The 27,954-nt window shown below is 40.8% G+C and overlaps 4 protein-coding genes, 1 long non-coding RNA gene and 1 pseudogene across 7 annotated transcripts in view; 5 read left to right on the top strand and 1 right to left on the bottom strand.

Annotated features, from left to right (window-relative positions):
* The first annotated feature begins 18 nt into the window (after positions 1 to 18).
* On the top strand, positions 19 to 27,668 carry LOC144383569 (uncharacterized). The gene is made up of 3 exons (XM_078081581.1): positions 19 to 319; positions 500 to 1,798; positions 27,483 to 27,668. Exons 1-2 carry the CDS (start codon positions 148 to 150, stop codon positions 1,783 to 1,785), a joined length of 1,458 nt encoding a protein of 485 aa, XP_077937707.1. The 5' UTR covers positions 19 to 147; the 3' UTR covers positions 1,786 to 1,798; positions 27,483 to 27,668.
* LOC120827066 (uncharacterized) overlaps positions 3,075 to 27,954 on the top strand; it is a 57,528-nt gene continuing 32,648 nt past the window's right edge. The window contains exons 1-2 of the mRNA XM_078081573.1: positions 3,075 to 3,636; positions 6,358 to 7,315. Of these exons, the coding sequence (XP_077937699.1) occupies positions 3,465 to 3,636; positions 6,358 to 7,315 (1,130 nt within the window). The 5' untranslated portion in view covers positions 3,075 to 3,464. The remainder of the gene's footprint in view (positions 3,637 to 6,357; positions 7,316 to 27,954) is intronic.
* On the bottom strand, positions 4,944 to 5,836 carry LOC144383577 (uncharacterized). Its single transcript, XR_013451016.1, has 2 exons — positions 5,518 to 5,836; positions 4,944 to 5,399 (listed from the first exon to the last, which is right to left on the bottom strand). It is a non-coding gene; the product is annotated as an uncharacterized LOC144383577 (long non-coding RNA).
* On the top strand, positions 12,653 to 15,626 carry LOC120827084 (uncharacterized). Of its 2 annotated transcripts, none has more exons than XM_078081590.1 (6): positions 12,653 to 12,996; positions 13,538 to 13,578; positions 13,790 to 13,846; positions 13,979 to 14,138; positions 14,289 to 14,381; positions 14,788 to 15,626. In XM_078081590.1, the coding sequence occupies exons 1-5, from the start codon at positions 12,961 to 12,963 to the stop codon at positions 14,376 to 14,378; spliced, it is 384 nt and encodes a 127-aa protein (XP_077937716.1). In that variant the 5' UTR covers positions 12,653 to 12,960; the 3' UTR covers positions 14,379 to 14,381; positions 14,788 to 15,626. The 2 variants fall into 2 exon arrangements, with proteins under 2 accessions (XP_077937716.1, XP_077937717.1); XM_078081591.1 differs by having other exon boundaries at positions 12,828 to 12,996; positions 14,329 to 14,381.
* LOC144383575 (uncharacterized) lies at positions 18,308 to 20,407 on the top strand. Its single transcript, XM_078081592.1, has 2 exons — positions 18,308 to 18,564; positions 18,745 to 20,407. The coding sequence occupies exons 1-2, from the start codon at positions 18,393 to 18,395 to the stop codon at positions 20,037 to 20,039; spliced, it is 1,467 nt and encodes a 488-aa protein (XP_077937718.1). The 5' UTR covers positions 18,308 to 18,392; the 3' UTR covers positions 20,040 to 20,407.
* LOC144383572 (uncharacterized) lies at positions 26,110 to 27,668 on the top strand (annotated as a pseudogene). Its single transcript, XR_013451007.1, has 2 exons — positions 26,110 to 26,388; positions 26,585 to 27,668. The product of XR_013451007.1 is annotated as an uncharacterized LOC144383572 (transcript).

Raw genomic sequence — 27,954 nt, 5'->3', positions numbered from 1 at the left:
AAGAAAAAGGCCGCTGACCGGCGATCATAGTAAGAAAAGGAACCTTAATGTGACTGATGTCTGCAGTCGGAACTTTAAAGTGTGACACCCAGCCGTTGCTTCGTCTTGGCGGTGCAGATAATTCATTTAATCGGTAATTAAGCTACAATGTCTTCAGTTGAGAATTTGAGAGAGTTTGTCAACGAGCGACTATCTGCTGCTGCTGAAGAAATATTCGGAGTTTTTAAAAGAACCGTCGTCGAGTACCAGGAAGAGATCGACCGGCAGCGCAGACTGTTGGATGTTTTATGGAAACCCGAAGTGAGATTACACAGGATAGGTGAGTACAACTTTCTTAAAGAAAACTCTGTTGTCTAAAGCAATAAAGACGAGGTTGTTCAAACCAACGTGTTCTTTAACTTACTAAAAGAACAGTAGGACACGTGATGTTTATGGTTTATAAACACTCGTTGTATTTATACGCTCAACCGTTTGTCTTCTATTCCTTTTGTCCCTCCAGAGCTCCCACAGTCACGTGTCTGTAAGGAGGAGGAGCTTCTCTCTGACCAGCAGCTCTGTCTCCAGGAGAGGAAGCCCAGTCTGGACCAAGAGGACCCAGATCCTCCAGAGATTAAAGAGGAAAAGGAGGAACTCTGCACCAGTCCAGAGGGAGAGCAGCTTGAACCGAAGCAGGAGGCCTTTACGTTGACTCCTACTTGTGAGGAAAGAGGCCACGGTGAAGATCAACTTCTGGACTCGTGTACTGATGAAACTGAGAGTGTGGTACAGGAAACATCTCTAGAATACATTTCAGTTGAAAGCACCGCTGTAGTTGAACTAAACAATGACCACCAGCTTCTCTCTCACAATCCTCATGAATCTGATGGCCGAGATCAGAAAGGAGTAAAACTTAGTTTAACATCAAACAAGGAACCAGCTCCTTTGGATGAGAAGCCGTTTTTGCGAGATTGTGGGAAATACTTTCAACTTAAAAATAGCTTGTTGGGCCACATGAGAAGAACCCACAGAGTTGATGAACCATATGTATGCAACCCCTGTGGGAAAAGATTCCCTCATGAATCCGTACTCAAGGCCCATAAAAGAGTCCATAGTGATGAGAAACCCTTTTCTTGTGAACTATGTGGAAAAGAATTCAGATATAATAGTGATTTAAAAGCCCACATGAAAGTTCACAATGGGGAAAGGCCGTATTCCTGCACCACCTGTGGGAAAACGTTCTCTCGGCCATCACATTTAAAGGCTCATATAAGACTTCATAGTGGGGAGAAGCCATTTTCCTGCATCACCTGTGGGAAAACATTCACTCAGAAATCACAATTGAAGTGTCATACATCAACCCACACAGGGGAAAGGCCGTATTCTTGCAACACCTGTGGGAAAAGATTCTCTTATGAATCAGTACTCAAGGCCCATAAAATAGTCCACAGTGAAGAGAAACCCTTTTCTTGCAAAACATGTGGAAAATATTTCAAATGTAGTTATAGCTTAAAAGCCCACATGAAAGTTCACAATGGGGAAAGGCCGTATTCCTGCACCACCTGTGGGAAAACATTCACTCGGTCATCAAATTTGAAGTCTCATGTAAGAACCCATAGTGGGGAGAAGCCACATTCCTGCACCACCTGTGGGAAAAAATTCACTCGGTCATCAAATTTGAAGTCTCATATAAGAATTCATAGTGGGGAGAGGCCATATTCCTGCATCACCTGCGGGAAAACATTCTCTCGGACAGCACGTTTAAAGCGTCACGTAAGAATCCACACTGGGGAGAAGCCATATTCCTGAAATCACTACTGAAGTTCATTCAAGAATCCACACTGGGGAAAGGCCCTATTCTTGCAATCCATTCACTCACAAAGAACATTTGGAGTCTCATAAGAATTCGAAATGGGGAGACGTCATATTCCTGTAAAAAATATACGAAAGAGGTTTCAAAAATTCTAGTAACTTAGTTTTTCTCAGTTGCTTTATTACATTTCTCAGATTAAAATTTAAATGATCAAAACTACCTGTTCAATCTTTACATCATTATGTCATGTGTGCACATCAAAAAAGCGGTTTCTTGTTTCTTTGAACTGTCTAATTGTCCACATGAGAAGAAGGGTGAAACGTCCTAGATACAACTCCTGTGAGGAAATAGTCTGAGCAATTTTTAAGATTGAAAAGGCTTTGAAGCTTTCTATAAGGACACAACACAAATGCTGCATTTGAAAGAAACATCTTTTCAGTAATCTCTTCTGACAGGCATAACCATCCAGCCGAAACCCGACTGGATGAGCGCTCAATCTCATGAATACTTCCAAATTAAGTTACTTTACCGTAATCCCCCAAATTTTAAGATTAAGTGAACATATCCTCCAAATGTTTAACATGGTTTTGTTTTTATACAGATTGACATTAATTATACATATATAAATACACATATATAATGTATTAACATATATATATAATGTATTTAATATATATTTCTTACTGTACATATCTATTTACTTATTACACTTTACATATGCACATACTCTGCACTTTTTGCTTTTTTGCACTTCTGGTTGGATGCTAAACTGCATTTCGTTGCCTCAGTACTTGTACTCTGCAATGACAATAAAGTTGAATCTAATCATTATATATATATATATATGTATGTGTATATATATGTATATATATATATATATATATATATATGTATGTGTATATATACATGTATATATATATATGTATATATATACATATATATATGTATATAAATACATACATATATATATATACATACATATACATATATATGTATATATATATATATATATATACACATACATATATATACATATATATACATACATATATATATATATATATATACACACACACACATATATATATACACACATATATATATCTACACACATCATTAACGTCAATCTGAGAAAATGTCCTGCAATAAAACTGATAAAGCTTCAAGTGATGTTCGCTCATGATTTCGTCCTGCCTGAGCTCTGGCATGTTGGGTGAAGCTGCAGAGTTCTGGAGAGGAACTTCCAGCAACAAAGGTGCTGTATGAATGCTGGGAATACATCCAAAGTAAAGGCAAAGGGTTTGGTTGGACTATCAGTACAGCAGCCAAAGAATGCGGTTTAAAGGCGTTACAGTGTGGTCCCAATGCAATGTGGGGAAATCTTTCTCCTTGGAAGAACACAACAATTACCAGCTAACGATGTTGATTTAACACTCAAAGTCCACACTCCTGTACAGTAGGTGGCGGTATGCATCTATTCAAGTTGTTTGCGACCCGCTAATCCAATTAATAGAGGAAGAAAAAGGCAGCTGACCGGCGATCATAGTAAGAAGCGGAACCTTAATGTGACTGAGGTCTGCAGTCGGAACTTTAAAGTGTGACACCCAGCCGTTGCTTTGTCTTGTGGCAGTGCAGATAATTCATTTAACTAACTACGGCTTGTAATTAAGCAACAATGTCTTCAGTTGAGAATTTGAGAGAGTTTGTCAACGAGCGACTATCTGCTGCTGCTGAAGAAATATTCGGAGTTTTTAAAAGAACCGTCGTCGAGTACCAGGAAGAGATCGACCGGCAGCGCAGACTGTTGGATGTGTTTTGGAAACCCGAAGTGAGATTACACAGGATAGGTGAGAACAACTTTGTTAAAAAAACTCATTTGTCTAAAGCAGCTGTTCCTAAACTCAAGAATTCCGCGGCCCACTTTAATATCTGAATCTTTTGCGGCCCACCGAAACCTTTAATCACAATTCTGATCGAAACATAAACTAGGGATGATTAAATGACCATATGAATTTAATTTTGATTCAAAATGTATTAACCGACAATGTATGTTTTGTATACCATTTTCTCCGGAGCTCATGGGCCGTGTTTTCCGCACAATAAGGCGCATAAGATACTGCAGTCTATCAGATACTGTCAAAATTCGAGAGCGCAAATCAGGTTGATGCGCGCGCGTAAATCAAACATCCGCCAGCAAAAGTCCGTCTCGTGCGAGGTATTTGCTAGTGTTGTTACCTCCGACCCTCCTGCTTCGACGCTTGTGTCGAAATATGAACCAGTGCAAGGCGAACGTATCGGTGCTCGGTTCGTTCGCTGCTGATCACGTGATCAGTGACGTCCGAAGCTTCGTTCCGGCGCACAGTCACGTGACCGCTTCGATTTGATTCAATGGGCTGGAAACAGGGTTCGGGCTTGTCGGTTTGATACAGTCAGTGTTGTTGTAGTAGTCGTAGCAAAGAGCAAATTTACAATGGAACCTGTGGCAAAGAGAGGTCGCTCCGAGATGTGGGAGCACTTCAATTTGATTTCCTCTGACACGGTTAGCAATAGGCAGGCAAAGTCTGTCATTTATACTGTGTAATTATGGATTTTTATTTTTATTGTGGAGACCACCCAATATTTGGCTGAGCCAAACATTCCACGGAGTGAAGACCCGCTAAAATATTGGGTCAAACACAAACATGTGTACCCACATCTATTTGTATTAGCACGTAATCTTATGAGCATTCCTGCCTCATCGTGCCGCGTGAGCGCCTTTTTTCTAAAGCTGGGGAAACGGTATCTAAGAAACCGACTCCACCCCAATACTGTGAAGAAAATAGTTTCTCAATAAAAAATCAATAACAATGCCCCATCCCATGTGTCCACAAGCACCTCAATATCCTGTCATAAAAAACCTGTCCAGAAGCACAATCACTGCCCCTTAAAAACTGACCTTTCCTCTATAAATCACTTCCCACATTCCACATTCAAACAATTCACCTAAGTCCCTATGACTGCCATGAACTGCACATGCAGTAGGAAGCACTTGCTGGTGTTTTAAATTATATTACCTACATATATATATATATATTTCTATTCATTATTCTCCTAGTATGTTTGTTCCACTTCTTGCCAATGTACAGAGAATTGAAATACACAAACAAGGACACAATTCAAACCTAAAAAACAATAGTTTTATTCATATAGGAATCCATGTATTTATTAGATGATTTATTGGTTCAACTTTTCATAATCATGTTCAACCCACAGAGACTGGGCCAAAATATACTGGTAGGCTATGCGAAACATGCACTATGGGTTTTCAACAGCAGAGGTCATCATAGAGTTTGCGATGCATTGAATGCATGAACCTTTTCACGATACAATTGGCTGGAAAGCTTCACTTTGCCATCACTAGTATTTGCTCGCTTGCGAGACGTGAACTTCGTTGCTCGAGGGAGGAGAATCTCTGCTCGCGCTCGAAGGAGTTTTCTACGCGCTCGGTGTTCGTTCTGACAGTGAGGGGGCGGAGCCAGTCACATGGTCTGTACACCTGATTAGTTACAAACCCCGTCTTTGGATTGGCCGGAGCGATGCATTCACACAACTATAGAAGCCCATTTCCGCACTGAAGAAAGGGGATAGAAAGTCGAAATTATGAGATACAATGTTGTCAAAACACAAACGACACCTTTATGTAACCGTAGTGGACTGGAAGATGACAACCAGCTACAACCATCATTTACCATCATTACCGGCACATTAAGACCAATGCGTCCGGCTCGCAGACCGGCTGGTGATTTGCCGCCGTAGCAGTCAAACGTTTGGCGATGGGGGATGTGGGATGTGTCGGTGTTTTCAGGGTCCGATCGATACTGCGAGATGCGTCCGCTCCCGCCGCCCCCCTCGCCATCCACGACTTAAATCTCCGGCTGCTCTCCAGCCACGCCGCCTACCAAGGGCTCCTTTTAGAATACCTTATTTCCCCGTTAAGATGGTTCAGCTACTGTAATGAAAAGGGCACCGTCTCTCGCTCTTTAATCTCATTATGTGCTCGTCAAGAACGACAGCTTTGTTTCTCCGACGCGCCCTGAAACAAGCTCCGAATCTCACGCGCTTGAGCGCCGCTCAGCGTCTCGCCGTCAGACGAGCTTTAGCATGTTTGGCAGAGCGCCTTGCGCGCCGTGTACAACCAGTATGGATCAACCATTAACCAATCTGTTCGTTTAAATTGTTTTTGCTTCATCAATTAATTTTTCACATAACTAATGTGCCGAATCATACATATTTTTATATTCATTTCAAACTTTTCAAAATTGAAAATTAAAACCTTTTTATTCATTTATTGTAAACGACCTCTCGCGGCCCACCTGCAGTACCTTGGTGGCCCACCAGGGGGCCGCGGCCCACGCTTTGGGAATCGCTGGTCTAAAGCAATAAAGATGAGACATTATTCACGTTTTTTCAAACCAACGTGTTCTTTAACTTACTAATAGAACAGTAGGACACGTGATGTTTATGGTTTATAAACACTCGTTGTATTTATACGCTCAAACGTTTGTCTTCTATTCCTTTTGTCCCTCCAGAGCTCCCACAGTCACGTGTCTGTAAGGAGGAGGAGCTTCTCTCTGACCAGCAGCTCTGTCTCCAGGAGAGGAAGCCCAGTCTGGACCAAGAGGACCCAGATCCTCCAGAGATTAAAGAGGAACAGGAGGAACTCTGCACCAGTCCAGAGGGAGAGCAGCTTGAACCGAAGCAGGAGGCCTTTACGTTGACTCCTACTTGTGAGGAAAGAGGCCACGGTGAAGATCAACTTCTGGACTCGTGTACTGATGAAGCTGAGAGTGTGGTACAGGAAACATCTCTAGAATACATTTCAGTTGAAAGCACCGCTGCAGTTGAACTAAACAATGACCACCAGCTTCTCTCTCACAATCCTCATGAATCTGATGGCCGAGATCAGAAAGGAGTAAAACTTAGTTTAACATCAAACAAGGAACCAGCTCCTCCGAGTGAGAAGCGATTTTTGTGCAGAGATTGTGGGAAATACTTTCAACATAGAAAAAGCTTGTTGTGCCACATGAGAAGAACCCACAGAGTTGATCAACCATATGTATGCAACACCTGTGGGAAAAGATTCCCTCATGAATCAGTATTCAAGGCCCATAAAAGAGTCCATAGTGATAAGAAACCCTTTTCTTGTGAACCATGTGGAAAAGAATTCAGATATAATAGTGATTTAAAAGCCCACATGATTGTTCACACTGGGGAAAGGCCGTATTCCTGCATCACCTGTGGGAAAACATTCTCTCGGTCATCACATTTAAAGGCTCATATAAGCATTCATAGTGAGGAGAAGCCATTTTCCTGCATCACGTGCGGGAAAACATTCACTCAGAAATCACAATTGAAGTATCATACATCAATCCACACAGGGGAAAGGCCGTATTCTTGCAACACTTGTGGGAAAACATTCGCTCACCCATCAGTATTGAAGCGTCATATACCAATACACACAGGGGAAAGGCCACATTCTTGTAGCACCTGTGGGAAAACATTCGCTCACCCATCAGTATTGAAGCGTCATATACCAATACACACAGGGGAAAGGCCATATTCCTGCAACACCTGCGGAAAAACATTCGCTTGGACATCAGTGTTGAAGCGTCATATTAGAATCCACAGTGGGGAGAAGCCATATTCTTGTAGCACCTGTGGGACAACATTCTCTCACCCGTCACATTTGAAGTATCATTTAAGAATTCATAGTGGGGAGAAGCAATATTCCTGCATCACCTGCGGAAAAACATTCTCTCGGACATCAGTGTTGAAGCGTCATATTAGAATCCACAGTGGGGAGAAGCCGCATTCTTGTAGCACCTGTGGGAAAACATTCTCTCAGCCGTCACATTTGAAGAATCATTTAAGAATTCATAGTCGGGAGAAGCCATACTCTTGCGTCACCTGAGGGAAAACATTCACTTGGACAGCAGTATTGAAGCGTCATATAAGAACCCACAAGGGGGAGACGTCTTAAAGTAAATATTTGGAGCAATTAAGATTTAAAAAGGCGTTGAAGCCTTCTATAAGAACGGAACATAAATGCTGCATTTGAGAGAAAAGTCTTTTGTCACTTGTTCGCTAGTGCACTTAATATTTTTTTATTTAACTTTATTGTCTTATTTTAAACTAATCCATAGCATTAGCATGTTATTTTACTTTATTACTCGTGCACTGCTGTCTTGTTGTCTATTGTTATACTGTCTACTGTCACGCACCAACCGCCAAGTCAAATTCTTTATATTTATGACATATTTTGGGAATAAATGTTTCCTGATTCCTGATTTTCATCAGCTAAATGATATGTAATGTAATAACAGTCATTAAATGTATATCATTTTTTGTCATCCCCCAAATCTTTGTTGCAGATTTAGGGAACATATCTTGCAAATGTTTTGAAATATATATTTGTCTATCTGACAAATTAATTGTCAATCTACGAAAATTCCTGCAATAAAAATGATGGATCTCTTAAACTGATAAACCCTCAAATGATGTTCACTCATGATTTCATCCTGCCTGAGTTTTTTTGTGGAAAGCAGTTTGAGAAAAAAGTCAAAAGAAAAGATCGACCTCCCAATCAAACATTTTCCACTTATGAAAAAGTTCAGAGGTATATTCATATACAGAGTAAAACTATTTGGGCTAAAATGAAAACTATTGTGTAGTACGTGGAAGACATCAACCAAATACCTGGTTGATTGTGGGATAATATTTGGAAACCCAACTTGCAGTTAAACAAGATACGTGTGTAAAATGTATTCTATAAAATACTGATATACAGTGCATCCGAAAAGTATTTACTGCGCTTCACTTTTTCCACATTTTATGTCCGTAGACTGTTTTGGCTCAACAAATGGCTCTTAACTGCATGTGCAGTTCGTTCAATGCATTGTATCAACAATTTTAGCTTTTTCTGGGACCGCAGGCATCTTTTTAAGACAAATGGACTTTGCCTAAATAAGATGGGAGCAAAGCTTTTCATTACCAACATGTTTTACATCATGCGTCATCCATCTGTCCCCACTGCCAAGGACACGAAACAAGAAGAGGAGCCCACAAAGAAGGAAGAGAAAACACAGCTTATCAGAAACGGCGAAGGAGGACCGCCATTGCCATCCCCCTCTAACCCTCCTTCCATTACGTGTGAGGATCCCTCTCCCACCCCCCCAGAGCCCCCATCCAGGTCCACGTCTCCCTCTTTCTCCCTCCCTTCAGTAAACCTTTCTCCCCCCTCCTCCCCCTTGGAGTTCCAAGAGTTACCCCCACTTACCCCCCGCCCTACTCCTATTTTTACTCCCTTAGATCGACCTCAGCGCCCTCCCCCCCAGCATCCACCTGCACCAGCTCATCTCAGCGGTGACGCCATCTTACGCCGATCTGCCCCCCCACCTCTACGAAGACGTGCTCCACCTCCACAAATCCATCCCAGCTGTGACGCTGCTCACTCCCCCCCCTTAGGCCCACCCTCTCCTCCTCCTGACAGCAGCCCTGAATATTACTGAGATAGAAAAGGGTTCAGCAGTAGACCGCATTATCAGCTGGACACAAGGTCGCCTACGTCAAAACATGGCACCTTCTGCATTCCCGTTGTGACCACCAAGAGAGTGAACATTGCGAAATTTAGACACACTGCTAATCTAATAAATCTCATTCCTATTCTCTCCAGCTCAAAGTCAACCCCAAAGCCTGTGAATAACACCATTAGGATGGCTCTGCTTAATGTTAGGTCTCTTAATAACAAATCGTTTTTAGTCAATGATTTTATTACCACTTCTAAACTTGATTTGATGTTTTTAACTGAAACATGGCTAGAACAAAATAACAGTGCAAGCATTCTGATTGAGGCAGCACCCCCCAACTATAACTTTATTGATGTGTGTAGATCTGGAAAAAGAGGTGGAGGGGGTTGCTGCTATATTTAAAAATATATTTCTGGGGAAACAGATGTCACTTAGTGATTTTCCATCATTTGAATATCTTTGTCTTGTATTGAAAGGTTCTCCCAGAGTTCTCCTGTTAATTATTTACAGGCCACCTAAATATTCTGCACATTTTTTCGATGATTTTACTGAATTATTGTCTAGCATTTCTACCGACTTTGACTGTCTAGTTATAACTGGTAACTTTAATTTTCGACGATTTGAATGACAAGGGTGCAAAATAACTTTTGACTATTTTAGACACATTTGAACTGTCTCAACATGTGAAAGAGGCTACTCATTGTCAGGGACACACCCTGGACCTGATTATCACAAAAGGTCTCATTGTTTCGGATGTTTTTGTGACTGATCCCTCATTGTCTGACTACTTCTGTGTTTTCTTTAATATTTCTTTCATTCCTGACACACAATCAGATTCAAAAACTGTCAAAAAACGGTACATCAATGAACATACTAATGTACTCTTTAAAAATGTCATCTCCTCGTTACCTCCTCTAATCCCATGCCATGCTGATAATCTTGTAAACAACTTTAATTCCAAAATTTTGAATGTTATAGATGACATTGCACCTGTTACGGTGAAAACCAGCTCTAGTAAGCAAAAGGCACCCTGGAGAAAACTGCTGTTGTAACAGCCCAGAGAAGAGAGTGCAGGAAGGCTGAACGAATCTGGCGGAATACAAAACTTCACATTCACCATGACATCTATAAAGAGCGCCTCCGGGCCTACAATTTAGACTTAAAAAGTGCTAGGGAAACATTCTTCTCCAACATCATCAACAACAACACTAATAAGGCAAAAAACCCTATTTGAAACTGTTGACAGACTGACCAACCCCCCGACACAAATACCACCTGAACTCCATTCCACACAGAAATGCAACGAGTTTGCGTTCTTTTATACTGATAAAATTGAAGGCATCAGACGCGCCATTAATATCTCAAACAAAAATGTTGGATCACCACCCTATTTAGGTAAAAGTAACACAGCAATGATGACAAGCTTTAATGCCATAGACTCTCAAACTCTAGTGGAAACGGTGACAAATTTAAAACCATCCACCTGCTGTCTTGATGCTCTACCTACCAACTTTTTTAAGAATGTTTTTGACTGCCTAGCAACAGACATATTGCAAATAGTTAATAACTCTATTCAGACAGGCCATTTCCCAAAAGCTTTCAAAACTGCAGTTATTAAACCGCTCCTAAAAAAGCGGAGCCTAGATGCCTCTGTTATCAACAACTACAGACCAATTTCAAATCTACCTTTCATAAGTAAAATAATTGAGAAAGTTGTCCTACAACAACCTAATCACTTCCTGGCTTCAACTGGCTGCCACGACAACTTCCAGTCAGGATTTCGACCTCTTCATAGCACCGAGACGGCCCTTATTAAAGCTGTAAATGACATCCGTCTTAACACAGACTCTGGCAAAACTTCAATATTAATGCTATTAGACCTCAGTGCTGCATTTGATACTGTCGACCACTCAATACTTTTGGACAGGTTGGAAAACTGGGTGGGGCTCTCAGGCACAGTCTTAAGCTGGTTCAGGTCATATCTACAAGACAGGAACTATTTTGTTTCCATTGGTGACTTCGTATCAGAAACAACCGACGTAACGTGTGGAGTCCCCCAAGGTTCGATCTTAGGGCCGACTTTTTTCAACATCTACATGCTCCCACTAGGACAAATCATGCAAAGAAATAAAATTGACCACCATTGCTACGCTGATGACACCCAAATCTATGTAGCGCTATCACCAAACGACTATCGCCCCATAGATCTTCTGTGCCAGTGCATTGAGCAAATCAAAGACTGGATGTGTCAAAATTTCCTACAACTAAATGAAGACAAAACTGAGATCATTGTATTTGGTGCTAAAAAAGAAAGGTTTAAAGTTACCCAACACCTTCACTCTCTGTCCCTGAAAACATCAAATAAAGCCAGAAATCTGGGGGTTATTATGGATTCAGATTTACACTTGGAGAGTCACATCAAATCAGTAACAAAATCGGCCTACTACCACCTCAAAAATGTCGCACGACTTAGATGGCTCATGTCAGCTCAAGACTTAGAAACACTTGTAAATGCCTTTATAACTAGTACACTGTAAATCCAAACATCCTATTTAATTAAAAATAGTAAATTGACTTAAATTAGTTTTATGAAATTGCTATTAACACTCACTTTTAGTAAGTTACTTGTAATTTATGGTTGGAAAATCTCACCAGCTCAGTCTGCTTGAGTTGGATTAATTTAGAAAAAGTAAGTTTTTGATAATTGTGCTTTTTTCCTGTGTTGGAATGTAGCTAAGTACATTTACTCAATACTGCATGAAAGTACAAAGTACTTGAGGTTTTTTTCATATTACTTTGTACTTTTATTCCACTACATTTTTAGAGGGAAACCATATATGTTTTACATCACTGCATATGTAATAATATAGGTGATATATAATAATAATAACCACAAGAGACATTTTCCTCTATTGAGTATGCTACTTTTTACTTTTAATAGTTCAAGTATTTCTTTTTGTGGTCATATGTTTTTACTTAATTAAAATTTTCACTGCAGGACGTGTACTTGTATTGTAACGGAGTAGTTTCACGGAGTGGTAGAAGTACTTTTGCTTTTTTTTTTTTTTTCAAACTATCGGCGCAAATCCGTCCTCTCTCCACGTGACGGTCCGTGCCCGCAACGACCAACGCGGAGCTGAACTTATTAGAGGAGCTGGACCATATGAGCTGCACCTAATCTCTGCACCGGCACTTTGCACCGTTTATCAGCATTATTGTGCTTGACACGCTCATTTGGTGAGTAATATTTGACTCTTGTTTAGACCGTTTCTTTCTGTAAGTAAGCGCCATGTTTTTCGTGCTTGCTAGTAGCCTAATGATGTGTGTAGTAATGTCGGCTAACGCTAGCTGGTAACGTTGGATGAAGCTTGGTCGATGCTGTATTATTTTTTCTATATTTTCTTCATCAGTGTCATCAGTTGTAAATAGGGAACATTAAGGACTGTCACGTTAAAGTTGAGGAGAAACGTTAGTGTAACGGTTGCGGGCGTGCTGTCACGTGCATGAACACACCTGCTGTCGGAGAAGATTTTTTTTTCTGAGACCAATGATTTATTGAGTACTGACTCCCGATGAGAGACTGATTCCGGCGGTTTGTGAGTTTCCATGAACAGGAGGACATTCACATGGCAGAACACCAGAGCAAGTCTTGATATATCATTTTAGTTTAAGCTAGCCTGCTAGGTTTGGCACTATGCTAACTTAGCTAAATTTAGCCACCAAAAAAGCAGTCTGTGCTTGTCAAAGACAGTGGGTGACTGGGAATATCACCACAGTCAAATAGGGAACGTATACTCAGTGGCCTAAGTTATTCTTTAAGGTCATGTTGTCTAGAATATGTACATTATAATACTGTATTTGTGGGTAATAGGCCTATGATACAGTTTTTACTTGTACTGGACTCAAGATGTTTGTGCGTTGTGGTCAGCTTTGGTTGTGTTAAATTGTTCTATTCTTTTTAACTGTCCCCTTACAGGCTCAGGCATATAGTGATCAATCCACAGTTCCCTTAATGTCCAGCCACATAATTGAGTTGTTTATCATTTACCTTTTGTACTGCAGTGTTCATTTGGTAGCTGACAATTAGATACATCTGGTATTTCAAATCTGATACTGCATGTTAATGTGTTTTCATTCTATTTTGCTGGCCTTGATGTTAAACTTATCTTTTCTTACCTTTCAGATTTTTAAGAAGACAAAAAAAACTTCCTATGCAGTGGACGTGTAAGTACTGCACATTTTGTGCTGAAAAGAGGGGCTATTTACTTAAGCGTAATGCATGGGTGCCACACCCGAATATCACCACTACCATGCCTTCATAAGGAGTGCCTGTGCACTCTTAAATCTTTCAATGCACTCAAAGTCCACTTATCAACATGGCACACTCAAAAGGACCTAAGGAACATGAGTGAAACTGCTTTTCATTGTAAAAAAGGAGCCTGCTGTACACAACATGGTTGAACGATGGCCAGCACTCTTCACAGAGCGACAGGTAAGATATTTTTGTTCTCAACCAATAAAATAATGCCAGTCAAAAATACATTTAAGATGTGTGGCTAAAAATCCAAATACAGTTGAAATGTTAACAACTCTCCATCCCTACCCCCCCCTCTCTACTTTTTAGGGTGTTTGCCGAGTTTAATCAAATCGGCAGTAAGAATCTTGAGGGAGACTTCTTTGAGGCTCTGGACCAGTACACCCCGCGGCTCATAGACATTTTCAAAACAAAAAAAGGAACTGTTGGCCGGAAACTCATTGAGCTGATGCAGCACATGAGCTGGATGGTAAGTAGGTTAATTTTGCTTTTGATCTGTATACTTCATCAATCAAGTTCTAAATGAGATGATCCAGACCAACCTGTTCTATTTTCTGTTGGACCTGTGCGTTTGCCAAATAACTCGGTTAACTGGTCTTTTCTCACTCTGTATCATTAGACACCAGACGTGACAGTACTTCGCTCTGTTGTCCCCAAAGGCATTTTGATAATACTTGGTGACGACGCCAGGGAATTCTTCAAGACATGATCTGTAAGTACTTACACATAAGTAAAAGTTTGGTGTGTATTAATATAAAACTATACCTGTGCTGACAGATGATGTGATTCTATCTGCACAATATACAACATACATTTTGTATAATAATATGAGAGGTATTTAAACAGCCCGTACATAAACATGTACATTAATTCATTTTAAATCTAAGGAGCAGAAGTCTAGGTTAAAAGGTCAGTGTCACTGTTCAAGAATATATGGACCTTGTGAACACCAGCTTCAGTTTAACCATACCAAACTTATTTTGTTGGACAATCCATGTGAACACATATTTAAAATCATATTCTCTAGCAAATGCTTTTAACACTAAAAATTAGTGTTTTAGAAGAGCATAAATTGCCAATACTGACGAATGTGTGTGTGTGTGTCTGTGTCTGTCTAGGATACAGCAAGAGACGAGGCCCTAGAATGCATCACTGTTGGTGTGTTTTCAGTGAAGATGGTCCTCACGAGGGTCCACGTTCAGTGGACCTCCAGCCCATCTCCACTTCCATCATTCTGGAGGGAGGTATCGTCATGGATCACAATAAAAACTTGCCTCAGGCAGTTTGTCTGTTATTTGGGCTAACATATGCTTTGCATTTGGATTACCCAAAATGCTTTGCAAAGACTCTCAACTTCATTCAGACTGTGATGCTTGGACTGGGAAAGAAAAACCTGCCACCAAAACTGTTAACTCTGAAGAACAGTCTCCGGGATTAGACTAGTAAAGAGCTAAATCAGCTGTCCGCAATTTAAAAGTTATAATAATGTTCTCCTGTTATTAGATAAAGTTTGATGCTTTCATGCAACTCGTTTATCTTAATAAAAAAAAAAAATCATTCAAGTCTGTACCATGTTATGCTGGTATGCTAATGGAGGAAATAGTGCCACTGAAGTCCTGTATTTATCAGGTGTTGACCTGTTTAATATTGTGAGACTGTTACATGCATAGAATTAGTTCACAAAAATGTGGCGTCCATGTCATGGTACACAGTCCAATCAAAACACAAGTTATAAGTTATTTGTCTGCTGTTTCAATTCTTGGGAACAGAACACCGCTGAATAATAGTAATTTTATTTATTATTGTAAGGTTATTACATGAGTAAATGTTATATTGGAGAATTGGAATCAGAAGTAATAACAATGTCAAATGTTTTTTGTTCAGCCTAGACCTGTAAATGATGCAATTTTTTTTTTTTAATAAATGCATCTGAATCAACCCAGAGTGTTCTTTTAAAGTATACTGTTGTGGTGTTTTTGCCTTTATTAGGTAACAACAGCTAAAAAAAGATAAGAAATAGGAGAGAGAGAAAAGGGACAAGGACCCATTCAAGAAAATTAGTTTGTTTAATTTAAGTGAACTCAAAAAATGAGTGAGTAGTAAGTTGTAGGTATTTAGTAATTCTAAGTGGGGTTAAATTTGTATCAAGCAGTCCAGACAAAATGAAAAAATTAAGCACTAACCATTGTTATTAAGTTACATGAACTTAATTTTTTTGTTTTAGTTGTACTACTTGATTTAGTACTGCACACTTAAAATGAACAAGCTTTTCTAACTCACTAATCTTAAGACTACTGAGCTTAATTTTTTTGAGGCAACGAGTTTGCATACTTTTTTTAAGTACGGTCAACTAATTAGATTTTACAGTGTAGGCTAGACTATTGTAATGGTCTCCTTGCAGGTCTTCCAAAATATGTGAGCACATTACACCAATTCTTAAATCCTTACATTGGCTCCCAGTATGTCAGAGAATTAATTTCAAAATCCTACTGCTCACATATAAATCACTACATGGTTTAGGGCCAAAGTATATCACTGATATGCTTCCACTACATAAGCCTTCAAGATCATTAAGATCTTCTGACACCAATCTGTTAGTGATTCCCAGAGTAAATACAAATCATGGGAAAGCAACCTTTAGTTACTACGCAACAAACAGCTGGAATAAACTTCCTGAAGATTTAAGACTCGCCCCAACTCTGACCACGTTTAAAACAAGACTGAAAACTTTTATGTTCAGCTTCGCCTTCTGCTAAATTTTACCTACATTGCACTTTTAACCTCTGCTTTTAATTAAACAATTTAAATAAGATTTTAATTTATAATTTTATTTGCTGTTTTTAATTGTCTTTTAATTCCTGCATTTTATTTCACTTTATTGTATGAAATGTTATAATGTGAAGCACTTTGAGTCTGCCTTGTGTATGAAAAGTGCTATACAAATAACATTGCCTTGCAGCCTTATTCCAAAATGGATTAAATTCATTATTTTCCTCAACATTCTACACACAACAACCCATAATGACAAAGTGAAAACTTTTTTGCAAATTTTTGCAAATCTGTTAAAAATAAAGAACGAACAAACATAACATGTACATAAGGATTCACAGCCTTTGCCGTGACGCTCAAAATGTAGCTCAGGTGCATCCTGTTTCCACTGATCATCCTTAAAATGTTTCTACAACTTGATTGGAGTCCACCTGTGCTGAATTCAGTTGATTGGACATGATTGAGAAAGGCACACACCCGTCTATAAGGTATCACGGTTGGCAGTGCATATCCTATACATACTTTGTCGTCACTCGTCACTTTGTTACTTGTTCGTTGGTGCAACTTTTTTAATATTTAAAATGTTTAACTTTATTGCCTTGTTTTATCCTAACCCATAGCCTTATTCTACTAACCCATTGCATTAGCATTTCATTTTACTTTATTTTATTACTTGTGCACTGCTGTCTTGTCTGTCTACTGTCGCGCACCAACCGCCAAGACAAATTCCTTGTATGTTTGGCATATTTTGGTAATAAATGTTTCCTGATTCCTGATCAGAGGATAAACCAAGCCGTGAAGTCCAAGGAATTATCTGTAGACCTCCAAGACAGAATTGTATTGAGCCACAGATCTGGCGAAGGGTACAGAAATATTTCAGCAGCATTGAAAGACTTTCAATGCTCTTGTATCCAGCAGAACCATCAAGAATCTTGAAGTTTTCTTCGACCAGGATACGTCCTTCAACGCACATAAAAAGACTTCAAGGACTGCCTTTTTTAATCTACGTAATATATCGAAAATCAGGAACTTCCTGTCTCAAAGTGATGCAGAAAGATTCGTTCTTGCGTTTGTTACTTCTAGACTGGATTACTGTAATTCTTTGTTACCAGGGTGCTCTTGTAAATCTCTTAAGCCTCTCCAGTTGATTCAGAAGGCTGCAGCATGTATATTAACAAGAACTAAGAAAAGGGATCATATTACTCCTGTATTAACTTCTCTGCATTGGCTCCCTGTTAAATCAAGAATATAATTTCAGGTACTTCTCCTCACCTACAAGGCACTTGTTGGTGAGGCACCGTCTTATCTTAAAGAACTCGTAATGCCGTATTGCCCTACAAGGCAGCTGCGCTCCATAGATGCTGGGTTACTTGTTGTTCCTAGGGTCTTAAAAAGCACGATGGGAGTCAGAGCCTTCAGTGATCAAGCTTCTCTTTTGTGGAAGCAGCATCCACTTTCAGTCTGGGGGGCAGATTTGGTCAGCTCTTTTAGGATGAAGCTTAAAACTGTCCTCTTTGATGTTGCTTACAGTTACAGCTGGCTCAGGTTTGCCCGGACCAGCCCTTAGTTAAGCTGCTTTAGGCCTAGACTGCCGGGGAGTGTTCACTTTCCCATTAAATTGTATTATCTTTACTCAGAAGGGTAATACAATAGAAAACTTGTGTCCTAAAGCTGTATTTAATGGGGGAAAAATCACGTAAGTGCACTGTGTAATGAAACTGCTACTCAAACTACACACTCCTGTACAGTAGGTGGCGGTATGCATCATTTCATGTTGATTTCGACCCGGTAATCCAATTAATAGAGGAAGAAAAAGGCCGCTGACCGGCGATCATAGTAAGAAACGGAACCTTAATGTGACTGATGTCTGCAGTCGGAACTTTAAAGTGTGACACCCAGCCGTTGCTTCGTCTTGGCGGTGCAGATAATTCATTTAATCGGTAATTAAGCTACAATGTCTTCAGTTGAGAATTTGAGAGAGTTTGTCAACGAGCGACTATCTGCTGCTGCTGAAGAAATATTCGGAGTTTTTAAAAGAACCGTCGTCGAGTACCAGGAAGAGATCGACCGGCAGCGCAGACTGTTGGATGTTTTATGGAAACCCGAAGTGAGGTTATACAGGATAGGTGAGAACAACTTTGTTAAAGAAAACTCTGTTGTCTAAAGCAATAAAGACGAGGTTGTTCAAACCAACGTGTTCTTTAACTTACTAAAAGAACAGTAGGACACGTGATGTTTATGGTTTATAAACACTCGTTGTATTTATACGCTCAAACGTTTGTCTTCTATTCCTTTTGTCCCTCCAGAGCTCCCACAGTCACGTGTCTGTAAGGAGGAGGAGCTTCTCTCTGACCAGCAGCTCTGTCTCCAGGAGAGGAAGCCCAGTCTGGACCAAGAGGACCCAGATCCTCCAGAGATTAAAGAGGAACAGGAGGAACTCTGCACCAGTCCAGAGGGAGAGCAGCTTGAACCGAAGCAGGAGGCCTTTACGTTGACTCCTACTTGTGAGGAAAGAGGCCACGGTGAAGATCAACTTCTGGACTCGTGTACTGATGAAGCTGAGAGTGTGGTACAGGAAACATCTCTAGAATACATTTCAGTTGAAAGCACCGCTGTAGTTGAACTAAACAATGACCACCAGCTTCTCTCTCACAATCCTCATGAATCTGATGGCCGAGATCAGAAAGGAGTAAAACTTAGTTTAACATCAAACAAGGAACCAGCTCCTCCGAGTGAGAAGCCATTTTTGTGCAGAGATTGTGGGAAATACTTTCAACATAGAAATAGCTTGTTGGGCCACATGAGAAGATCCCACAGAGTTGATCAACCATATGTATGCAACACCTGTGGGAAAAGATTCCCTCATGAATCAGTACTCAAGGCCCATAAAAGAGTCCATAGTGATGAGAAACCCTTTTCTTGTGAACTATGTGGAAAAGAATTCAGATATAATAGTGATTTAAAAGCCCACATGAAAGTTCACAATGGGGAAAGGCTGTATTCCTGCACCACCTGTGGGAAAACGTTCTCTCGGCCATCATCTTTGAAGTATCATTTAAGAATTCATAGTGGGGAGAAGCCATATTCCTGCATCACTTGTGGGAAAACATTCACTCAGTCATCACATTTAAAGGCTCATATAAGAGTTCATAGTGGGGAGAAGCCATTTTCCTGCATCACCTGTGGGAAAAAATTCACTCAGAAATCACAATTGAAGTGTCATACATCAACCCACACAAGGGAAAGGCCGTATTCTTGCAACACCTGTGGGAAAAGATTCTCTTATGAATCAGCACTCAAGGCCCATAAAATAGTCCACAGTGAAGAGAAACCCTTTTCTTGCAAAACATGTGAAAAATATTTCAAATGTAGTTATAGCTTAAAAGCCCACATGAAAGTTCACAATGGGGAAAGGCCGTATTCCTGCACCACCTGTGGGAAAACATTCACTCGGTCATCAAATTTGAAGTCTCATGTAAGAACCCATAGTGGGGAGAAGCCATATTCCTGCACCGAATGTGGGAAGACATTTACTCAGAAATCAAATTTGAAGTCTCATATAAGAATTCATAGTGGGGAGATTCATAGTGAGAAAGAGTAGCCTAACTTTGTTTGTTTTCTCTTCTTTCCTCTCTCATTAATCACTCTGTGACTCATTTCTCCTGTGACCCACAAGTTGGAAACCACAGGACAACACTCACAGTTTGTAAATGACTTCAAACTAGCATTACCTCGGGCAGCTACAACAATAAAGTGTTGCTTACATATTAATGCACCATCTAATGATAGTAATGATGATACAAACAAAATAATAATACCCTAATGAATAAACATTAAACAGGGGACATGCTGACTTTTACTTTATATTGTATAAGTATATTTTTTATTTTGTTATGAATCAATTAATTCATTATGAATACCTAATATGAGTGCAGAGGTTTTAATTGTAATAAAGTTTTGTTACATTAATATATTACTATATATATAGCTTTATAATTTTTGCACTTCTGATCACTGATTCAATTCTGCTAAATAAAGTCGCAGCTCTGGTTTTCTCACAGAAAATAATACGACGCACACAGACAGATATTTAAAGTTCTGGCTGCTTTCTCGGTCCCCGTCTGATTTGTTGCTTATTTAAATATTATTACAGCGTGACATCAGACAGTCCAGAAACACACATCATGGCTAAGCCGTGCTGCACTATCAGCAGTTGCAGCCTGCGGCACAATGTGATCACACTGTAGCACGTTACAAATCTATGTTCCCATACAGAGGCCTTAAGTCACCGTCTACTTCATCTAGAACAATCATAACATCAGTTCCCTAATGTTATGATTGTTCTAGACTAAATGAATGATGATGCAGCCAGGACACAACGCATACACGCTGCAGCAAAAATATATTCTAGTTCTATTTTTGTTTTGCGACGTTAAAGTTTATAGCATCACTAGCACCAGATATGACAGACTCGAACTTCCAGGACAATGAGATCATGTTCCCAAAGCAGCTACCCACGCCAATCGACCTCACTTGGAAAAAACATTTAAAGCAGAGTTCAGAAAGGTAATTAAAGGTCAGACATATTAGAACTTTCATATAATATTGCACGGTAATATCCTTAATCAAGCTTCATCAAATGGAAATGATGTATGTGTGTGTGTGTGTGTGTGTGTGTGTGTGTGTGTGTGTGTGTGTGTACTTGTGTAACTGAGTCAATCAAAGTATCAGTAATTGGAAAGAATTTGACTGGCAGCCCAGTGAGAATGTGAGAGTTGGTGTGAGTCATACCGCATGCTTGTGCCATGCTAACTTCAGCTTATAAGGACAAAACTCTGAGGGAGAGAAACAGGCCCGAGGGCAGAAACGGCCAGAAAACCCTCTGAGAGAGGCAAAAAAAGGACCACGACTGTTTTCACATTAAACTGCAGTCTGCAGGCATCTGCGCGTGTGTGTGCGTGTGTGTTTGTGTATGCGTGTGGAAGAGAGAAAGATTGGCCACCAGCAGAGACACTTCACCTGACCAAGAACCATTTCTCAAAACCCTCATCTTGCGTGACATAACCATTACGGGGGAAACCCGAAGACGTGTGTAGGTCCGTAAGAGTTTGCTGGTTTGTATCGTGTTTGGTTGCGGGGGGAGCTGATCTTTGATTGACAGGAAGACGTTAAGCGCTCATTATTATGCAACAGACCTAAACATGATGTCAAGGACTACAGGGTTTACCGGCCACTACACCAGAGCGCTACCTCCTGAAAGAAAGCTCTGAAATCACCTCATACTGAAACCACAAAGACCCTCTGTAGTTACCACCAAAGACTCGCCTCCCTATGAACGGACATTGCATCTTCTCCCTCCGTCAGATCAGCCCTGTCTCTTTGTCTGCTTCTCAGTCCGTCTGTTTCCGGGTGCTGAGAGCTGCGTGTCATGTTACCGTGGAGATGGGTGGTGTAAATGGAGCCATTTGTCGACATGACACCCCGGCTCAGAATTCCCTCCTCTGGAGCACAGGAGAAAGACTCCTGTGTTCACAGGAGTCTTTCTCCCTCTCTCTTTTTTTTCTCTTCCCCCCCTGAAATGTGTCACTCCCTCCTTCCGTCTTCCCATCCTCTCTATAACTGACGCCGCTGCCTTTACTTCCTTTCCCTTTCATCCGTTCCCGCGAGTGCTGTCGCAAGCACAGAAGCGTGCGCAACAAAATGACCTTTGACCTCTTCGGAAATCTTAAGACGTACAACGCGTCCCTTAAAGCCACTAAGGAGCCTCGGGACTTCTTTTTCCTTACCCCACTGTGCCCCCATAGAGCCACCCGCGGGCGCACGGGGAGAAGAAGCACTCCGCCACAGCGTGATGGAGCTCCTGTGCCGATGCCAAGCGGGCGTGTCGAGAGGCACAGGCCCCCTCGGCATCTCTGAAACCCTGCAGGCCGGAGGAGTTCCTCAGGTCCAGCACGAACACTCGGCCTGAGAGGAGAGGGAGGGAGAGAGAGAGAGAGGGGGGAGTAAGAGGAAGACCTCTGAAACCTCCTATCTCCTCTTATTAAACTCTTATGCTGAACAAGGGCACACGGGTCTGACCAGTGAGTTTCTGGGTCTGCAAGAAGACACCTCGCCTAATTCATAAGTGCTTAGTGAAATGGGATCAAATCTAAAATCCTTCACCTTTTCTGTCAGAATTGAAGACAAATATATTTTGAGACATTTAACTACAACTGCTAGTTTAAAATAATGAATATTATTATCGAGATTATCACCGCAGGAAATTCCAGGTCGAAGTAGATTCCACGATAGATTCCATTCCATATTATTCCATAATGGATATAATTAAATAAATAACAACAGCAACAGACTTCAGTGCATTGGAGCAGATTTTGACGTATGTGGTATTGGCAACAGGGGAGATTAATTTATCACCTCAATGTCACACCACCAGACCGAATCGGAGGATTAATCCTGGACTCTAATTTGAATTCATATAGAAATAAAATAAAATTTCAGATTGAAATAATACCATCAGTTGCTGTTCAGAACCACTAAAGCAAATGTTCATAACTTCTTAATTAACTGACAAGACATTGGGATTAATTTGTGTCTTCACAATGAATGATCAGGAATCAGGAACAATTATTACCAAAATATGTTAAGACATACAAGGAATTTGACTTGGCGGTTGGTGCATAACATCAGACAGTAAAATACAGAAAAATTGTATTCTAGTAGAAAAGCTTAAAATATGAACTTACCGTCTGCGTTGACAACAGAAGTCCCCACAAGACAAGTCAGGCATGCAAAGAGCAACACTGTGCTCTTAAAACCACCCAGCATCTTGTTTTTTGGCAAAATCTCACTTTTTTATGTTAAAAAAAAACGTGTCCAAAACTTCTGACCGACTTGATGTGTTCACGCAGACTGTCCGAGGAGAGCAGCGAGGAGGCGCTCGGTGAGGAGGGAGGGTCACACCGGGGAGAGAGACCGACTAGCGAGGCGCAGTTTGTCTCCCCCAAATAGTCGCCCTCGCGAGCAGATGAAGCATCGGTGAGAAAACTCGCACGTCTTCGTCAGTAAATACGTCACAGATCAAAATCTCTCCGGGTGGGCAAAGGCGGTCAGATGGACTGCAGGATTGCTCCTTTATAGAGAGGGAGAGGGAGGGAGAGAGAGGGAGAGGGAGGGAGAGGGAGGGAGATGTGGCATGGAAAGCCTCGGCTAAATGTCATACATGTGAGGTATACACATGTGTATTTGTGTTTGAGAGTAACATACTGACACTGCATCGCTATTTAAAGACAATTTAACATCCGACGGCTAAACGGGGGCCTCAGGTTCAGAACACTCAGCAGAGTTGATCCTTCGTGCTTTAAATCTTAATTAAGGTGAGTTGTCCCCTCTGCCAGGCCCTACTTCCCTCTATTGGACGGTGTGTGTTAATGTGTGTGTGTGTGTGTCCCGTTGGGTGAGGGAGACACACATGGACCATAAAATTCATCACAGCGGGCACATGCGGCAATGAATGAATGAACGCATTTGTCCAAACATACAAATTCCATGTGCATTAACAGGAGAGTTGTAGATTGGCACCACAAGGCCCATTTAGATGTTATGGTATGTTCTGCAGCTTTCGAATAATTGAGAGAAAATGGAGATTTGATCATTTCATGACACCTTGGAACCAAAGTTTAAATAGGTCTTAATTGCGTAAAAATTCTATGGCGTTCTAAATCATGTCTGTGGATAATTATTTAGTGTGTAAACAGCATTTCATTGTTGGAGTTGATTCTCTGTGTTGCAAATAATAATAGATAAATCTGATGGTTATTTTTCTCCATTATTTCATTGTTTGATAGGAGAACCGTCCCTCATGATTAGCCAAATGTCAAAAGCAAAGGAGGAGGAGAGACGATGAGAACATTGGGATTTTCCTGCTTGTTAAATTAATCATGACTGTGACTTGCAAGGAGAGGGAACAGTTGGAATGATGTTATTTTTCATAACAGTCACACATAAATTCCGCAAGAAGAGACACAACAGTTGGGGACTCACACATACGCATCCCTCTCCATTACTTTCTGTCACGTACCCACCTTTTCCATATTCATAATTGTCCCAATGGATTCAGATCACGCCGCTGCATCGGTGGCTCCAAATACCCAACCAATGTTTTTTTTTCCATTTGGGTCACTCTTCTCTGTGTTTCTCTGCCCTCGTGAACCTCTCATACTTTCACCTCCCGTTCAGCGGGTTTGCATGAGGGAGTTTTAGGTGGGCCGGGATCCTGACTGACGCTATGGGGGGCTATTTCTGGAGAGCTCGTATAGTCAAACAGTGGAGCGCGATGGCGTGGAGGAGAGAGACAGTGATTCACGCTTTCACCGTCTCGGATAGAGTGGCGAGAATTATGTTTGCTGCAGGTGTCCTTCACACAGGTGTGTAATCTCACAGCACACACATCCCATCAGACAAGTAAACACACACACACACAACCACATGATCTGACTATGTGTGAGACCAGTGACTTCCCATGTGAGACACGTCCTGTCAGAAAGAGGTGTAGTGCAGGTGTGTCACTGACTCAGAGGAAATGATTGGTCATACTGGTGGAGGGGGGGGAGGGTAGGGGGGGGACAAAAGAGGAACGGCTTCCAAATCCAAGAGTTGAAGCTGCCAGCAGGGAAAATTGGTTTTGGGGAAAGATGATTGAAATATAAGTGTGGGTGTGTGGGTGTCACTGTACTTTGAAAAAAAATATCAACCGAAATGTCAACTTTAAATAGGAAAAGGAAAATCTTTTAGCCTTCTGACAATGCTTTTTAAAATAAAAGATGGTTTGTTTTCCAATTGCATGGCAACACGTCGTCCTTCAGTTCATCTGAAAAATATTTTGGAAATACATGATTTTTTGTGGACAATGTCTTAAATATAGTCAGTACATGTGGAAATGTATCTGAACCTGCAAATAGACGTGTGTTTTGGCAATGTAGAATTGCTTTATATAGCACTTTTAATAACAGAGTAAACTACACAAAACAGTAAAACATGACCACAGATGGATACAAAATAGGACCTGGAAATGAATACGGATCATGAATAATCGTCTTTGACGGTATTTAAATGCCCTGTATCATCAGCTGGGGGTCCATGAACAGAGGTGTCCTCGCTCCACATCAGTGGAGCCACCGCGATCATCAGCACACATTCAACACCGAGCTGCCAGCCACAGCAGAGTCAGGATGAGAAGGGCACGGAGCTATTCAAAGATCTGAGTTAATGAATTTGACTTTTGATGAGAGATGTTATTTGCCGTGCAATGCGGTGAGACTGGATGGCACAAGGATTGCAAATGTGACGCACACAAAATGTATGGTCACATTTGTATTTAATTTGGATTAATTTGGAATGAAGAAGATTTCTTCACTGAAGAAGCTTTAGTTGTGGGTAATTGAGACCCAGGGGGAGTAACCTGGGGCAGGTATTGGGGCAAGAGAGCATGAGGGGAGTTGAAAAAAAGAGTTACAGTTATGAACAGTTCCTTCTCATGTCGCATGTGTATTTAAGAACACAACAATTGCCAGCTAACGATGTGGATTTAACACTGAAAGTCATTGCACACTCCTGTACAGTAGGTGGCGGTATGCATCTATTCAAGTTGGTTAAATTATCAAGGAAAGAGCAGAAGGTACGAGCGGAACCTTAATGTGACTAGTCTTAAGTCGGAACTTTAAAGTGTGACACCCATCTGTTGTGCAGGGGAGGCAATTAATCTATCGGTAATTAAGCAACAATGTCTTCAGTTGAGAATTTGAGAGAGTTTGTCAACGAGCGACTATCTGCTGCTGCTGAAGAAATATTCGGAGTTTTTAGAAGAATCGTCATCGAGTACCAGGAAGAGATCGACCGGCAGCGCAGACTGTTGGATGTTTTATGGAAACCCGAAGTGAGGTTACACAGGATAGGTGAGAACAACTTTGTTAAAGAAAACTCTGTTGTCTAAAGCAATAAAGACGAGACATTATTCAAGTTTCTTTTTTCAAACCAACGTGTTCTTTAACTTACCAAAAGAACAGTAGGACACGTGATATTTATGGTTTATAAACACTCGTTGTATTTATACGCTCAAACGTTTATCTTCTATTCCTTTTGTCCCTCCAGAGCTCCCACAGTCACGTGTCTGTAAGGAGGAGGAGCTTCTCTCTGACCAGCAGCTCTGTCTCCAGGAGAGGAAGCCCAGTCTGGACCAAGAGGACCCAGATCCTCCAGAGATTAAAGAGGAACAGGAGGAACTCTGCACCAGTCCAGAGGGAGAGCAGCTTGAACCGAAGCAGGAGGCCTTTACGTTGACTCCTACTTGTGAGGAAAGAGGCCACGGTGAAGATCAACTTCTGGACTCGTGTACTGATGAAACTGAGAGTGTGGTACAGGAAACATCTCTAGAATACATTTCAGTTGAAAGCACCGCTGTAGTTGAACTAAACAGTGACCACCAGCTTCTCTCTCACAATCCTCATGAATCTGATGACCGAGATCAGAAAAGAGTAAAACTTAGTTTAACATCAAACAAGGAACCAGCTCCTCTGAGTGAGAAGCCATTTTTGTGCAGAGATTGTGGGAAATACTTTCAACATAGAAATAGCTTGTTGGGCCACATGAGAAGAACCCACAGAGTTGATCAACCATATGTATGCAACACCTGTGGGAAAAGATTCTCTCATGAATCAGTACTCAAGGCCCATAAACGAGTCCATAGTGATAAGAAACCCTTTTCTTGTGAACCATGTGGAAAATATTTCAAATGTAGTTATAGCTTAAAAGCCCACATGAAAGTTCACAGTGGGGAAAGGCCGTATTCCTGCCTCACCTGTGGGAAAACATTCACTAAGACAACAAATTTGAATTCTCATACAAGAATTCACAGTGGGGAGAAGCCATATTCCTGCATCACCTGCGGGAAAACATTCACTGAGACATCACATTTGACGCGTCATGTAAGAATCCACACTGGGGAGAAGCCACATTCCTAAAAGCATTCACGCAGAAATCACTACTGAAGTTTCATACAAGAATCCACACTGGGGAAAGGCCCTATTCTTGCAATACATTCACTCACACATTTGCAGTCTCATAAGAATTCAAAATGGGGAGACGTCATATTCCTGTAAAAATATATGAAAGAGGTTTCAAAAATTCTAGTAACTTAGTTTTTCTCCGTTGCTTTATTACATTTCTCAGATTAAAATTTAAATGATCAAAACTACGTGTTCAATCTTTACATCATTATGTCATGTGTGCACATCAAAAAAGCGGTTTCTTGTTTCTTTGAACTGTCTAATTGTCCACTTGAGAAGAAGGGTGAAACGTCCTAGATGCAACTCCTGTGAGGAAATAGTCTGAGCAATTTTTAAGATTGAAAAGGCTTTGAAGCTTTCTATAAGGACACAACACAAATGCTGCATTTGAAAGAAACATCTTTTCAGTAATCTCTTCTGACAGGCATAACCATCCAGCCGAAACCCGACTGGATG

Source organism: Gasterosteus aculeatus, chromosome 10 (assembly GCF_964276395.1).
Source record: "Gasterosteus aculeatus chromosome 10, fGasAcu3.hap1.1, whole genome shotgun sequence".
Taxonomy (NCBI): domain Eukaryota; kingdom Metazoa; phylum Chordata; class Actinopteri; order Perciformes; family Gasterosteidae; genus Gasterosteus; species Gasterosteus aculeatus.
This window is presented reverse-complemented; position numbering and strand designations above follow the sequence as displayed.